The sequence below is a fragment of the Schistocerca serialis genome, chromosome 1 (genome assembly GCF_023864345.2).
Source record: "Schistocerca serialis cubense isolate TAMUIC-IGC-003099 chromosome 1, iqSchSeri2.2, whole genome shotgun sequence".
NCBI classification, from domain to species: Eukaryota; Metazoa; Arthropoda; class Insecta; order Orthoptera; family Acrididae; genus Schistocerca; species Schistocerca serialis.
In genome coordinates this window covers 398,776,464-398,791,676 of record NC_064638.1, presented here as the reverse complement: position 1 = coordinate 398,791,676, position 15,213 = coordinate 398,776,464, and the positions used below count along the sequence as shown (strand labels likewise).

Sequence of the window (15,213 nt, the reverse complement as noted above, 5' to 3'; positions counted from 1 at the left end):
AACACGTTCCCACATACAAGTATGCACCACAAAATGTACTGGAGAATGATGAATACAAATTATACTGGAACAGAACCATTATAACAGATAAAACAACACCACATAACAAACCTGACATCATACTCACCAATAAAAAGAAGAAATTAACACAACTAACCGAAATATCCATACCAAATACAATAAATATACAGAAGAAAACAGAAGAAAAAATTGAAAAATACATCCAACTGGCTGAGGAAGTCAAGGACATGTGGCATCAGGATAAAGTTGACATTATACCGATTATACTATCAACTACAGGAATCATACCACACAATATCCACCAGTACATCAACGCAATACAGCTACATCCAAACGTATATATACAACTACAGAAATCCGTAATTATTGATACGTGTTCAATAACCCGAAAGTTCCTAAATACAATGTAACATATACCGTACAGTTAAAAGGAAGTCACGCTTGATCAAGGTCCGCGTCACTTTCCATTTTTAACCAGACTTAACGTCTGAGAAAGTAAAGAAATAATAATAATAATAATAATAACAAATCTTGCGTTTTTTCCAAGCTGATGATTTTTTTTTTCAAATCAACAGCTTTTATCTTGCACGTTTTCCTTCCACGGATTTCGTATTCATTGGCTGTTCAAAAATGGCTCTGAGCACTACGGGACTGTAACGGTCGCGCGGTTCCAGACTGTAGCACCTATAACCGCTAGACCACTCCTCATTGGCTGTTCCTTGTAATGCATCATGTATTTGACTTTCTGTTCTCACTCAAGTGCTGTTATTGTTTGCGCATAATTATTTGCCAAGCCTCATTCACCTTCTTTTATACTACCACTTTTTTATTTCCAACTCTCACATTACATCTCTTTTTCCAACTCGCACTTTAGAGTTCCTTCTATACTTGCATACCAAAAGCTTCTAAACGCTGCTAAAGTCTTTGTGGTATTCACTCTTCAGCATCCCGTCCAAGCGACTTTCTTCACCAACTTTCTCATCATGACGTATTTCAAGGTCGACAGAAAATTTTCTGATTGTTATACATGCCCTGCTGTTCTTCTATAAAGCTTCATATACTATGCTCAGTAATGTAAACGGCCTGCCTGCTTTACCATTTCTCCTCTTATTACGGTTTTATTTTGAGGCTGCAAGTAACTCTTTTTTTTTAACGTTATTTCTCTTTATAGGACATTGTTTACAGCTATTCCTTCACACCTACAGAATATTTATAGCTGTTTCAGTTTTTTATATTGTATCATTAACGTGAACCATGGGACCTTGTCGCTGGTGGGGGAGGCTTGCGTACCTCAGCGATACAAACAGCCGTACCGCGGGTCCCTAGGTACAACCACAACGGAGGGGTATCTGTTGAGAGGAGAGACAAACATGTGGTTCCTGAAGAGAGGCAGCAACCTTTTCAGTAATCGCAGGGGCAACAATCTGGATGACTGACTGAACTAGCCTTGTCACATCAACCAAAACGGCCTCGCTGTGCTGGTACTGCGAAAGGCTAAGAGCATGAGGAAACTACAGCCGTAATTTTTCCCGAATGTATGCAGCTCTGTTGTATGGTTAAATGATGATGGCAGCCTCTGGGGTAAAATCTTCCGGAGGTAAAGTAGTCCCCCATTCAGATCTACTCAGGAGGACGTCGACATCAGGAGAAACAAAACTGGCGTTCTATCGGATCCGAACGCGAAATGTCAGATCCCTTAATCCGGCAGGTAGGTTAGAAAATTTAAGAAGGGAAATGGATAGATTATAGTTGGATATAGTGGGAATTAGTGAAGTTCGGTGGCAGGAGGAACAAGACCTCTGGTCAGGTGAATACAGGGTTATAAATACAAAATCAAATAGGGGTAATGCAGGAGTAGGTTTAGTAATGAATAAAAAAAATAGGAAAGCGGGCAAGCTACTACAAATAGCATAGTGAACGCATTATCGACGCCAAGATAGACAATAAATGAAATTATTCAGATAGTTACGGGAGACGAAAATTTAATAGTCATAGGGGACTGGAATTCGACAGTAGGGAAAGGAAGAGATGGAAAAGTAGTAGGTGAATATGGACTGGGAGTAAGAAATGAAAGAGGAAGCCGCCTGGTAGAATTTTGCACAGGTCATAACTTAACCATAGCTAACGCTTGGTTTAAGAACCATGAAAGAAGGTTGTGTACGTGGAAGAGACATGGAGACATCGCAAGATTTCAGATTGATTATATAAAAGTAAGACAAAGATTTAGAAACCAGGTTTTAAATTGTAAGACATTTCCAAGGGCAGATGTGGACTCTGACCACAATTTACTGACTATGAGCTGTAGATTAAAACTGAAGAAGCTGCAAAAAGGTAAGATCTTAAGGAGAAGTGATCTGGATAAACAGAATGAACCAGAGGTTGTAGACAGTTTCAAAGGGAGCATTGGGGATCTATTGACAAAAACAAGGGAAAGGAATACCGTAGAACAAGAATGGATAGCTTCGAGAGATGAAATAGTGAAGGCAGCTTAGGACCAAGTACGTTAAAAACACGAAGGCTAGTTGAAATCCTTGGGTAACACAAGAAATACTTAACTGATGAAAGGAGAAAATATAAAAATGCAGTAAATGAAGCAGGCGAAAGGGAATACAAACGTCTCACAAATGAGATCGACAGGAAATTGAAAATGGCTAAGCAGGAATAGCCAGGGGTCGAATGTAAGGATGTGGAAGCATATATCACTCGGGGTAAGATAGATACTGACTACAGGAAAGTAAGAGAGACTTCCGAAGAAAAGAAAACCATCTGTACGAATATCAAGAGCTCAAATGGAAAACCAGCTCTAAGCAAATAAGGGAAAGCAGACAGGCGTAAGGAGTATACATAGAGTCTATACAAGGGAGACGCACTTCAGGCCAACATCGTGGAAATGGAAGAGGTCGTAGAAAAAGATGAGATATGGAAATATGTGGTAGGTTCCTATGGGACCAAACAACCGATGTCATCGGTCCCTAGGCTTACACATTACTTAATCTAACTTAACCGAACTTACACTAAGGACAACACACACACCCATGCCCAAGGGAGGACTCGAACCTCCGACGGGGGAGCCGCGTGAACCGCGGCAAGGCGCCATTGACCTCGTGGCTATCCAGCGCGGCGAAGATGAGATGGAAGATATGTTACTGCCTGAAGAATTTGATAAATCACTGAATGATGTAAGTCGAAACAAGGCCCCGGGAGTAGACAACATTCCATTAGAGCTATTGGTTGGTTGGTTGGTTTGGGGAAGGAGACCAGACAGCGTGGTCATCGGTCTCACCGGATTAGGGAAGGATGGGGAAGGAAGTCGGCCGTGCCCTTTCAGAGGAACCATCCCGGCATTTGCCTGGAGTGATTTAGGGAAATCACGGAAAACCTAAATCAGGATGGCCGGACGCGGGATTGAACCGTCGTCCTTCCGAATGCGACTCCAGTGTCCAACCACTGCGCCACCTCGCTCGGTAGAGCTACTGACAATCTTGGGAGAGTCAGCCATGACAAAACTCCTGTATCTGGTGAGTAAGATGTATGAGATAGGCGAAATACCCCCAGACTTCAAGAAGAATATAATAATTCCAATTTAAAAAAAAAGCAGGTGCTGACAGGTGTGAAAATTACCGAACTATCAATCTAACAAGTTACAGCTGAAAAACACTAACACGAATTCTTTACGGACGAATGGAAAAACTGGCAAAAGTCGACTTCGGGGAAGATCAGTTTCAGTTCCATAGAAATGTAGGAACACGCGAGGCAATACTGACCCTCCTTCTCTTGGAAGACAGGTTAAGATAAATAGACTTAGAGAAAGCTTTTGACAAAGTTAATTGGAATACTCTCTTTGAAACTCTAAAGGTGGCAGGTAAAATACAGGGAGCGAAAGGCTATTTACAATTTGTACAGAAGCCAAATTGCAGTTATAAGAGTCGAGGGGCACAAAAGGAAAGCAGGGGTTAAGAAGGGAGTGAGACAAAGTTGTAGCCTGTCCCCGATGTTATTCAGTCTGTATATTGAGCATGCAGTAAAGAAAATAAAAGAAAAATGTGGAGCAGGAATTAAAATCCACGGAGAAGAAATAAAAACTTTGAGGTTTGCCGACAACATTTAATTCTGTCAGAGACAGATAGGAATTGGAAGAGCGGTTGATCGGAATTGACAGTGTCTTGAAAGGAGGATATGAGATGAACATCAACAAAAGCAAAACGAGGATAATGGAATGTAGTCGAATTAAATCGGGTGATGCTGAGGGAATTAGATTAGGAAACGAGACGCATAAAGCAGTTAATGGAATTTGCTATTTGGGAAGCAAAATAACTGATGATGGTCGAAGTAGCGAGGATATAAAATGTAGACTGACAATGGCAAGAAAAGCATTTCTGAAGAAGAGATATTTGTTAACACTGTGTATAGATTTAAGAGTCAGGAAGTCCTTTCTGAAAGTATTTGTATCGAGTGTAACCACGAATGGAAGTGAAACATGGACAATAAACAGTTTAGACAAGAAGAAAATAGAAGCTTTTGAAATGTGGCGCTACAGAAGAATACTGAAGATTAGATGAGTAGACCGCGTAACTAATGAGGACACACTGAACAGAATTGAGAACAAGAGGAATTTGTGGCACAACTTGACTAGAAGAAAGGATCGGTTCGTAGGACACACTCTGAGACATCAAGGGATCACCAATTTAGTACTGGAGGGAAGCGTGGAATGTAAAAATCGTAGAGGGAGACCAAGAGATGAATATAGTAAGCAGATTCAGAAAGATGTAGGTTGCAGTAGTTAGTCGAAGATGAAGAAGCCTGCACAGGCTAGAGCAGCATGGAGAGCTGCATCAAACCAGTCTTTGGACTGAAGACCACGACAACAACATCATTAACAAATAGTTTACACTTGATTTTTCACCTGGCTGCTCTTTTTACCTGAAGGCATTTCTTTAGCTGTATGTTGAACTAGCTCCTCTTCAATGCGTGCTATTATTTGTTTCCAAGCTTTTACTTTTGTTTTTGCATCATACACAGAATGGCTAATGCTCTTCTTTCTTATCCAATGCATGTCTATATTGTACAGAGTCATCATTGGATTCCTGAACTACATTCCATCAAATACTAGACTCGCATTCGGGAGGATGGTGGTTCGAAAGCCCGTCCGACCATACACATTTAGTTTTCCGAGGTTCACCCCAAATTCAGTTAAGGCAAATGGTGGGATGCTTTCCTTGAATATGACACAGTTAATTCCCTATCCTCAATCCTAGTTTGTTTCCGTCTCTAATTAGGTCATGGTCAACGGGACATAATATGTCGTCAAAATATGATTATTCTGAATTGACGTTAGCCGTACACTGTTAAGTGCTCAACTTAAGTGACATAGTATTACTTGTCTAAAACGGAAATGTTTGTGGAAACGATAGCTCATGCTCGACAAAGCAGATGACAGATCACTCTATTACGTCCCGGAAACACGGTTCCTCCACTAGCATAATCGTTCCATCTGTAGCTTGGATGAAAAATTACTGTGACGACTATAAGCTGAGAATGGATACTTCTGCATTACGCAACTTCCATCCGCCCGTGGCAATGGTGTATTACCACGTTGTCTTCGGAAACTTACCGTTCAATTATAGCGAGTGTTATCTCGTACCAAGTGACAGATAAATACTTTTTTCAAATAATTTAATCCGCTGCGTTAAAGCTAAATATTCAGTAAACAACATTGGGTCGTTCCGCGAACAGCGCTGCTGGAATTAAGCAAACGATCGATAAGACGGGGAAAACGGCACAATGACGTTGTGACATCTGCCTTTAGTGACCAGGAGGTACTTGTATCAGCTTGTATCAAGTTACCTTTTTAAAGAGAAACGCAGGATGCTAATTATACGTACTTCTTTATTTCGATGCACAACTTTAAATTCTACAAGCGGAACACAGTCATTCAGTTATACACGCTGGCAGGACGATCAAAAACGACCGAAGAACAGATCCTTTACAGAAGTGGATGACGGAAAAATAGTACAATATTTTCAAAGCAACGAAAAATGTGCGTAGCCAGTCTTAAGCACTTACATTTGTTAATCAGTGCACATTTCGGAGACTTAGTTCCATACTTAGGTGACTATGTCGAAGATTATCACCTGAAGACGTAACGGATGGAAGGATCCGAAACGAGTTGCAACCAATAAACATAGATTTAGATAGTAGTTCACGGAGTGTTTTGTTGTTTCAACAGTTTACCATACAGTCATCGACTCACACTTCGCAATTTATTAATCAGTTATATTTTCAGTCACAATCACAAATACTAGTGTGATATAGTCCCACGTAGAGAAAGTTCATCAGTATATCACACTAAAATATTGAAGGAACAACGATCGAACAGACAATCACGGCAAAAATGAGAGCATATCATCTATGTAGGACTGCGAGTAACTCTATATTTATCTGCTGTCGCTTTTGATCCGTCTGGGCACGTCTTCTTCTATTCTATTTGTGTTTGAGATCGCAACATTTGTTCGTCATGCAAAGTTTTAGTTAACAACTGCTTCCAACTGACAGTAGCAGGTATGGTCGATATACAGCCATAATTTGACGGTGAATCTGTGTGTAACTTACACATTTTGCCGACATGAGTCGCGCTGTCTCGTGTGCTTTAACTTCAGAGTGCGTCTCTTCTGAAAACGTGGTCGTAATGCGCAATGGTTTCAACGTGGGACAATACGTTTAACCAACGTTCTGAAGTCCCTACGAAGAAACGATAATCTTCTCTCTGTAGGACTGGCTATCTGAATATTCCTTAAACGCTGAAAGTGATAATAGCTGTGCAAGTTGTTTGTGGCCGTGACTGAAAATACAACTGTTTTACATTAACTAACAATCGCAGATAATCTATCACTCGGAGAATTTTCAGAAATATGGTTGCGTGCAAAGTAAATTATTGTTTCTTAGAAATGAATCTCACACAAACTGATTTGTTTAGGTACGTAATGAAAAATCACTTGCTAAGAGTCCTTCGTATTACCTGGCCATAATCGACAAAAAGTAGTTATCACCGTTAAAGATGATCTGTGGTAAAAAGAACGTGAAGGAATGGAGATTGCGTTAACGCTTAAGCCGTCCTCACACAACAAGTGGCAGCTAATGCTGACGTGGACGCGGGCGAGGCATTCGATCTCATGTGAGAGAGCGCAGTCGGCGCAAGGAACGAGCTGTTTGGCGCGATTTCCACTCTCAGCGCTCTCCAGCGGCGGTTGCCTGCTTTATCTGGCTCGCAAACCACGCAGTTTGTTTACGAAAATGGACGCTCACAAAATATCTGTGTTAACTATTGTCAGCGATTGTCGAAGAAGGGCGGAGAAAATTGCGAAGAAGATTTTGGACTCGTCGATGGCTTGAACAGCGAACTGCTTGTAGAGGAAAACTACGTAACACTGTAACATGATCTGAGATATATACTAGCAGAAGTTATTCGTTAACTGAATTGAATTTTCATCTCACTTCCGGTTTTAAATCGAATATCGTTAAGGTCAGTTTGGGCAATATTCTTGATGTAGCATTGGCTACCACCACTCTGGAATAATGTACTTCATCGTATAACACTAAAAACATCAACTACAGACTGGCTTCCACCTACCGATATGTAGTTTCCTTTTTTTCTTTTCTTTTCGTAGCGTTTTAGAGAGATCCGCAAATTTCTGATGCTCTGAAATACTTTACATTAATGCCACGTATTCTACGAGAAAGAAAATCCGCCAAATACGATGTTTAACGCCATAAAATATGGCGGCTCCTATGTTCCGATTGTGACGAAGTCGATGTCGAACTTCATTGGCCACGTTCCTCTTCACGAGGCATAAATCTGACGTGCCAGATCCTTTATTTCACGCTCCGCGGTGTAGTGGAACGTGAAATTCCATGCTGTGACGTCAGCAGCTCCTCGTAAACGTGCGTTTTCACGTCCCGTGAGAGGATGGCTTTTGTGAAGGATGTTTCACCGCCACGCCTGGCCAGGCAACGGCGTGGGACGTGAGGCAGTGCTGTGGCCGCCGTCGACTTCGTGGCAGCTAGCTTGTCAAAAGACCACAGAGCTGCTGACACTGCGAGCGAGTGGAAATGTCACACAGGGCTGGAGCAGCGACATCACTGAGTTACTGAGAAACGATGATTTCGAGCTATTGCCGGTCTCAGCATTACAAAATAAAAGCATTCACGAGAGCGGCAGAGCTTTCTTGAGATAACAGTTTTACCACAGAGCGTGAAAAACGTTCGCTTCTGGTTTTTACGTGCTACGAAATAACTTTCGAACTCAACTCTGAACTTGACTTTCCTTGCTCGTACCACGCCTATAGACCGCGAGCCATAGAGTGAATTCTTTGTCAGAGAAAACTTTAATCAGACGGATCCTGTCTTTTTCCGTGCTGATTATAAGTGTGATCGACTCCTTGCCTCATATTTAATTGACTTAGTTGAACAATGGATTGATTGAAGGATACACAGAATCCAATGCCCGTTGAATAGTATAAACGACACGATATTGGGAGGTATCCCGTGACTTTTGTTACCGCAGTGAATCTACCACGTGAAACACGTAGAGTCGTGCTTGAACAGTAAGCAAGCCCGCCCGGTTAGCCGTGCGGTCTAACGCACGGCTTTCCAGATTGGGAAGGAGCGCATGGCCCCGGCACGAATCCGCCCGGCGGACTTGCGTCAAGGTCCGGTGAGCCGGAGAGTGTGGGTCGTTTATAGGCGGTTTTCCATCTGCCTCGGCGAATGCGGGCTGGTTCCCCTTATTCTGCCTCAGCTACAATATGTCGGCTATTGCTGCGCAAACAAGTTCACGTACGCGTACACCACCGTTACTCTACCACGTAAACATAGTGGTTACACTCGTCTGGTGTGAGACGTTCCCTGGGAGGGAGGGAGGGGGGGGGGTACCAGGGGGCCAAACCGCACAATAACCCTGAAAGAGAGGTTCGGTGTGGGGCGGCGAAGGGGTGAAGTGGAATGCGATAGTCGTCATGGGGTTGTAGACCTCTGCGGCTGCGGCGGGACGGAGTCTCTCCGTCGTTTCTAGGCCCCCCGGTTAACATACAATACAATACAGTTAGCAAGTACCACGGAAATTGCAGCAACGAACGTACGAACGATTGGTAAGCTTTAAGAAACGTGGCACAAGCAGACAATCAGCACATTTTCAGTTGCGCAGTCTGAAGCACATAAATTTCGCGCATGACTCAGCATCCCAAAATCATTGTGTAGCCGAAGAAATAACTTGGCCTTAATAAAATTCTCGCCTTTTTCCCTTGCCATACCAGTTCAGGACAAAGAAACGGCGCCAACACCATCAATGTCTTCACAGCAATGATAGTGTCATAAACACAAGCTAATCACTTACATAGAAGCTAGTCACAACGAACAACAAATTCTTACGCATATGGAGATTTTGAAGGAGCACTTGAGTAATTATTGGAGATTTTGAAGGAGCACTTGAGTAATTATTTTTCGAATATAGTTTTTTCACATATTATTGTAATGGACTACACGAAAACCATATTTTTAATTGTTATTCATATATATATGTACGTAATCGCCTAGTATCGAGATGTCAAACCTGAAAGTAATAGCGTGAATAAATAACCATCATACGGTGACTGGTGCAGACGATCAAATTCTGTAGTACAATCACGGTTAAAAAGATGTCAACACTACACCACAGATTAGTGTAGCTTCTCGCATCATCAATGTAGTAAACAAATTATCAATTCTAAGAAAGTCATCATTTGAAACAAATCGCTAAACTGATTTCTCTAGTCTTTCTTTTGAATTAACAATCTTCACTACGGTACATAACGATATGCTAATGAGAATCCAAGACTCAGATTTGATGAAATGAACACGGGACCCAGTTCGAAAACGTGACAGAAGGAAATAAACCGACGTTTAGCGTTTAAAATATCTGTCAACTTTAAGGTCATCAGAGACGGAGGGCAGCCCAACCATGCTTGTATTTTCGGACAATGATGTGGAATTGTTTCCTTTGTCGAGAACTGCCATTCATTATTCTTATTCAACCAGTCTCCCGCGCAGTTATGTGCCAGTAGTAGAAATACCGTCCAAATTAATTATTGGATAATATTGACTACCGATTGCGTAACAAACGTTTTTATGCAAACAAACACTAAAATTCGTTAGTGAAAATAAGCAATACTCAGCATCTATTTATCATTTTCTATACTATAGCTGACAGAAAACCGCAATCACAGATAACATACTTCATCTTGTTTTTATTAAAGAGAAGGTAGCAATAAAGCACTGTCTGTCAATTTAAAAAGTACCTAGAAGCGTAGCAACAGTCAACCCTCAGTAAGCAACAGCTCTATGAAAATAAATATTGGGTGGTGAATATTCGTGACTTGTTCGTAACGAGAGCGGGTTGTCTTTACTGGCGTAAATTATATCTCTAGTAAGTCAAAGTTATTAGAACAAAAACAGCATATTATCAAACACCAATTTTTACTTGAGTTTCACATGCTATGAGCTTCGCTTATACACACACCAAGAAAAGTTTTGCATCAACTCGGTTCCGAGAGTTCTGGAACCAGTACTGAAAACTGGAATAGAGATCAACATAACCATCATTTCCGCCCCTTTTATTGCTCATGAAAACCGTACATTGCATGTAGTACCACCATACAGCGAGACCTTTAGAGATGGTGGTCCACATTGCTGTACACACCAGTACCTCTAATACCCAGTAGCACGTCCTCTTGCATAAATGCATGGCTGTATTAGTCGAGACATACTATCCACAAGTTCATCAAGGCAATGCTGGCCCACATTGTCCCACTCCTTAACGGCGATTCGGCGTAGATCCCTCACAGTGGTTGGTGAGTTACATCGTCCATAAACAGTCCTTTTCAGCCTATCCCAGGCATGTTCGATAGGGTTATGTCTGAAGAACATGCTGGCCACTCCAGTCGAGCGATGTCGTTATCCTGAAGGAATTTATTCACAAGATGTGCACGATGTGGGCGCAAATTGTCGTCCATGAAGACGAATGCCTCGCCAATATGCTGCCGATATGGTTGCACTATCGGTCGGAGGATGGCATTCACGTATCGGACAGCCGTTACGGCGCCTTCGATTACCACCAGCGGGCGTACGTCGGCCCCACATAATGCCACCCCAAAACAGCAGGGAGGCTCCACCTTGCTGCACTCGCTGGACAGCGTGTCTAAGGCGTTCAGCCTGACAGCGTTGCCTCCAAACACGTCTCCGATGATTGTCTGGTTGAAAGCATATGCAACACTCATCGGTGAAGAGAACGTGATGCCAATCCTAAGCGGTACATTCGGCATGTTGTTGGACCACTTCTGTACCGCGCTGCATGGTGTCGTGGTTGCAAAAATGGACCTCGCCATGGATGTCGGGAGTGAAGTTGCGCATCATCAGACCACTGCGCACAGTTTGAGTCGTAACACGACGTCCTGTGGCTGCACGAAAAGCGTTATTCAACATGGTGGCGTTGCTGTCAAGGTTCCTCTGAGCCATAATTCGTAAGTAGCGGTCATCCAATGCAGTAGTAGCCCTTGTTCGGCCTGAGCGAGCCATGTAATCGACAGTTCCTGTCTCTCTGTATCTCCTTCATGTCCGAACAGCATCGCTTTGGTTCGCTCCGAGATGCCTGGACACTTTCCTCGCCGGCCTAAGTGGCCGTGCGGTTCTAGGCGCTGCAGTCTGGAACCGCGAGACCACTACGGTCGCAGGTTCGAATCCTGCCTCGGGCATGGATGTGTGTGATGTCCATAGGTTAGTTAGGTTTAACTAGTTCTAAGTTCTAGGGGACTAATGACCTCAGAAGTTGAGTCCCATAGTGCTCAGAGCCATTTGGACCATTTTGGACCACTTCCCTCGTTGAGAACCCTTCCTGGCACAAAGTAACCATGCGGACGCGATCGAACCGCGGTATTGACCGTCTAGGCATGGTTGAGCTACAGACTACACGAGCCGTGTACCTCCTTCCTGGTGGAAAGACTTGAACTGGTCAGCTGTCGGACCCCCTCCGTCTAATAGGCGCTGCTTACGCATGGTTGTTTACGTTTTTTGGGCGGGTTTAGTGACATCTCTGAACAGTCAAAAGGACTGTGTCTGTGATACAATATCCACAGTCAACGTCTATCTTCTATCTTCAGGAGTTCTGGGAACCAGGGTGATGAAAAAGGTTTTTTGATGTGTGTAGAAGATAACCACAGCTCCCGTTAATATAAAAAAAACTGTTGAGGTTCGTCATAGCGGAGCAAACTATGGTTCCTTCTCCTCTGGCATTCTTTAATCGTGTGAGACGTTACTCAGGCATTTATTATTTCTAAACCTGATATTAAGTAAACAGGAATAAATAAAATATCGACTAAATCAAAATTCGGTACAAATAAACAGTACATACTTTTGTTAGGAGAGTTTTTCAGCGGCTGCACAGAAGAACTTCACCAAGACCGGTGAAATCACAACACATTTGAAAGTTGAAGTCACAATAAGAATGCGAGATCGGGTAATGTTACCTCAACACTGGGTCTTGACTTTCACGTGACTTCACCCGAAAAATTTGTAAGTTTCTGCATACTTAAAATGCTATATAACTAAAAAATATGGCTCAGAGAAATACAAAAGTTAAAGTCTCCATAAGAAGAGGATAAGAATACACTTGGACTGCAATATGCACAAAAGAATGAAGCCGTATTATATTTAAAGTGGGGAAAAAGGAGTGCAAGTTAAACCGGAACTTATATGAACTGATATTGCAATCAAAGATTGGTACAAATATAACAAAAAGGAAATTTAAGTATTAATAAAGCAATATAATCATACATTAGCTGCAAAAACTAAAGTGCTATTTTATTTTGAGATTCAATCCAAGGCTTCTCTGCCATGATGTGGATTACACCTATGACATAATCTTACGCATATGAAAACTGCCTAGTCATCCACTGTTTCGAATTTAACGCAACCTCCGCATCTTCAGCTAATTAACGTAATGTTATTTGAGGAAGGTCTCATTAGCAAAAAATGTATTTAACTCTGCAGGTCTTCTGATCTTAGTTTTACTACCAGATATATTTTGCATACAGCTGTTTCTCTGCAGACAGATTAAATAAAACTTAAATGTGTAAGTATCATGTAAATGTGCGGAAAATGAGTCACACATGTACACAGTCATTACGAGAAATCAAATTAAATTACATCTGTCATAGTGCAAACATGTAAAACAAGCACTGCTAAGAACGAGTACTAACTTTGACATTCCTTTGGCAATACTAGCTACGACTTCATAAACGTCAGCTTTTATGTTTCTTTGATTATTTTCCAATGGTAGCATAATGTCATCAATACAAGTTTGTCAATCATCTGGGAATAGTCTGTCTTCTTGCAGCAACTAACACGTACCATTCTATACATTGTCTCTCTTTGGCCGTCTGTAGGTGGCAGCTAGATCACTACGCAAAACACGATTACGTTTACGTTTACATCTACCGTTTCATATGTCTTTAACCTTGATTTCTATCTGTTAAATGTGCTATATATTAAGAACATTTCTGCCAAGTGTTATGAGTACGTTTAGAAGACAAGACAACTGTTTATAATTACACTGTCGACGTGATTATTACAGAGCAAAGTATAACATAATTGGAGGAGGGGGGGGGGGGGGGGTAGCATGATCGCTTATACAGTAACGGGCAGCGCCACGTTTTCTAACAGGAAACTTCGTCTTAACCTGCGCCTGTGTGACATGGATGCCTAACTGAAACGCCTAACGTTCAAAGCAGCCGTCTCAATGCTGCAGAAAAAAACCTATAATATGCAGATGTTCAATTCAGTGTCCAGCCCACTCAGAGCATAGTCTCCACGTGTCCACCACTGTATGTTTTTTTACTTCACTTATTGGGTCTAATGTCTATGACGAAATACGTAAGTTAATGGCAGCGCTATCAACGAAGATAGCGGAAACAGTTGACGTCCGTCACTGCAATGATCTTGGTGTCAAAAAATGCAAGTGAACAAATATGTGAACACAAACATAACAACAACAACATATGAAGAACGCAGTGCTCGATATCAAACCTGTGACCATGTGTGGTACCTCTCACAAAACGCAATACACATCACTAGATACATTTCTTCCTTGTCTTGCGAGTCCAGATATCAGTGACCACAAGGAAACGGCACTCGCAGCTTTAATTTTTTTCCACAAATAAATCTAATCTTTCTGAAGGTCAGAAACTGTAGAGCAAATGAACTAAAATTTCGATCTGCGTAATAGAATTACTACTACAAATACGAAGATTATTGCTTCAGATGCTAGTGGCACTAGGGATTTATACGAAATCACTGGGACAAAATTAATCGGGTGTAGTTCGACACACCATACTGACACACTCACCTAATCCTGTCTTCTTCCCGCAGTCGCACTCGACACATGTTTATTCCAACCGTCCGGAGCAAGCACGATTCACTTCAATACGTTTAACTGCCCGATTTAATTACAGAAACGAGCCCGTACGCTGCTATCTTTTCCCTGATACTGAAGCACTTTCCGGTCGGATTCTCTCTGCAGGCGCTATCTGCTCATGACGTAGGCAGTACTTATCGCTCAGTGGCTAGAAATGATTATACCAGTGAAGTGCACAGGAGGTGTATCTCTGCGCTTTCTTACACTTTGTAGGATATATATAGGTAGATCATGTCTTTCCGTTTGTTATTCCGTATCCTCACTGGGCTTTGGCAGTCAATGAATCCCGCATTTTTTGGAAGTAGCTGCTCTAAAGAGTAAATTTCTTACACTGATGATTCCTTGACATCCAGGACACCTTCATCGCCTCCCCTTCAACGAAGGGGCCGTGGATGCAATATTTTTAATTGCACATTTGTCAACGAAAATCGGATCACCGAGACAGGGCCACAGCTTTGGTTGATGTTCTGTACCTTCTACTCGTATATTTCGTTCTTCAATGGCAGGTGGAATTTTACTTCCAGCCACTGTTCTTTAAGAAACCTTAATCAAAGAAATAAAGAAGGTGAAAAATAAAGTACTCGCGCTATTCAAATTGAAATTAACATCAAATAACTTCCTGTAATGCAGGCCCACAGCCACTAAAAGTTCTTTAAATGAGGTCATTTTACACTTTCAGCTGCAACTATTTTTAC

General features: G+C 42.0%; 1 protein-coding gene across 3 annotated transcripts in view; it reads right to left on the bottom strand.

Moving 5' to 3' along the window:
* LOC126471774 (protein similar) overlaps positions 1-15,213 on the bottom strand; it is a 723,501-nt gene that overhangs the window by 333,011 nt on the left and 375,277 nt on the right. Inside the window, exon 1 of one of the 3 annotated variants that reach the window (XM_050099888.1) lies at positions 14,450-14,577. The exons of the other annotated variants lie outside the window; for them this stretch is intronic. Within the exon in view, the coding sequence (XP_049955845.1) occupies positions 14,450-14,487 (38 nt within the window). The 5' untranslated portion in view covers positions 14,488-14,577. Of the gene's footprint in view, positions 1-14,449; positions 14,578-15,213 lie in introns of those variants that run through there. 3 annotated transcript variants of the gene reach the window in all.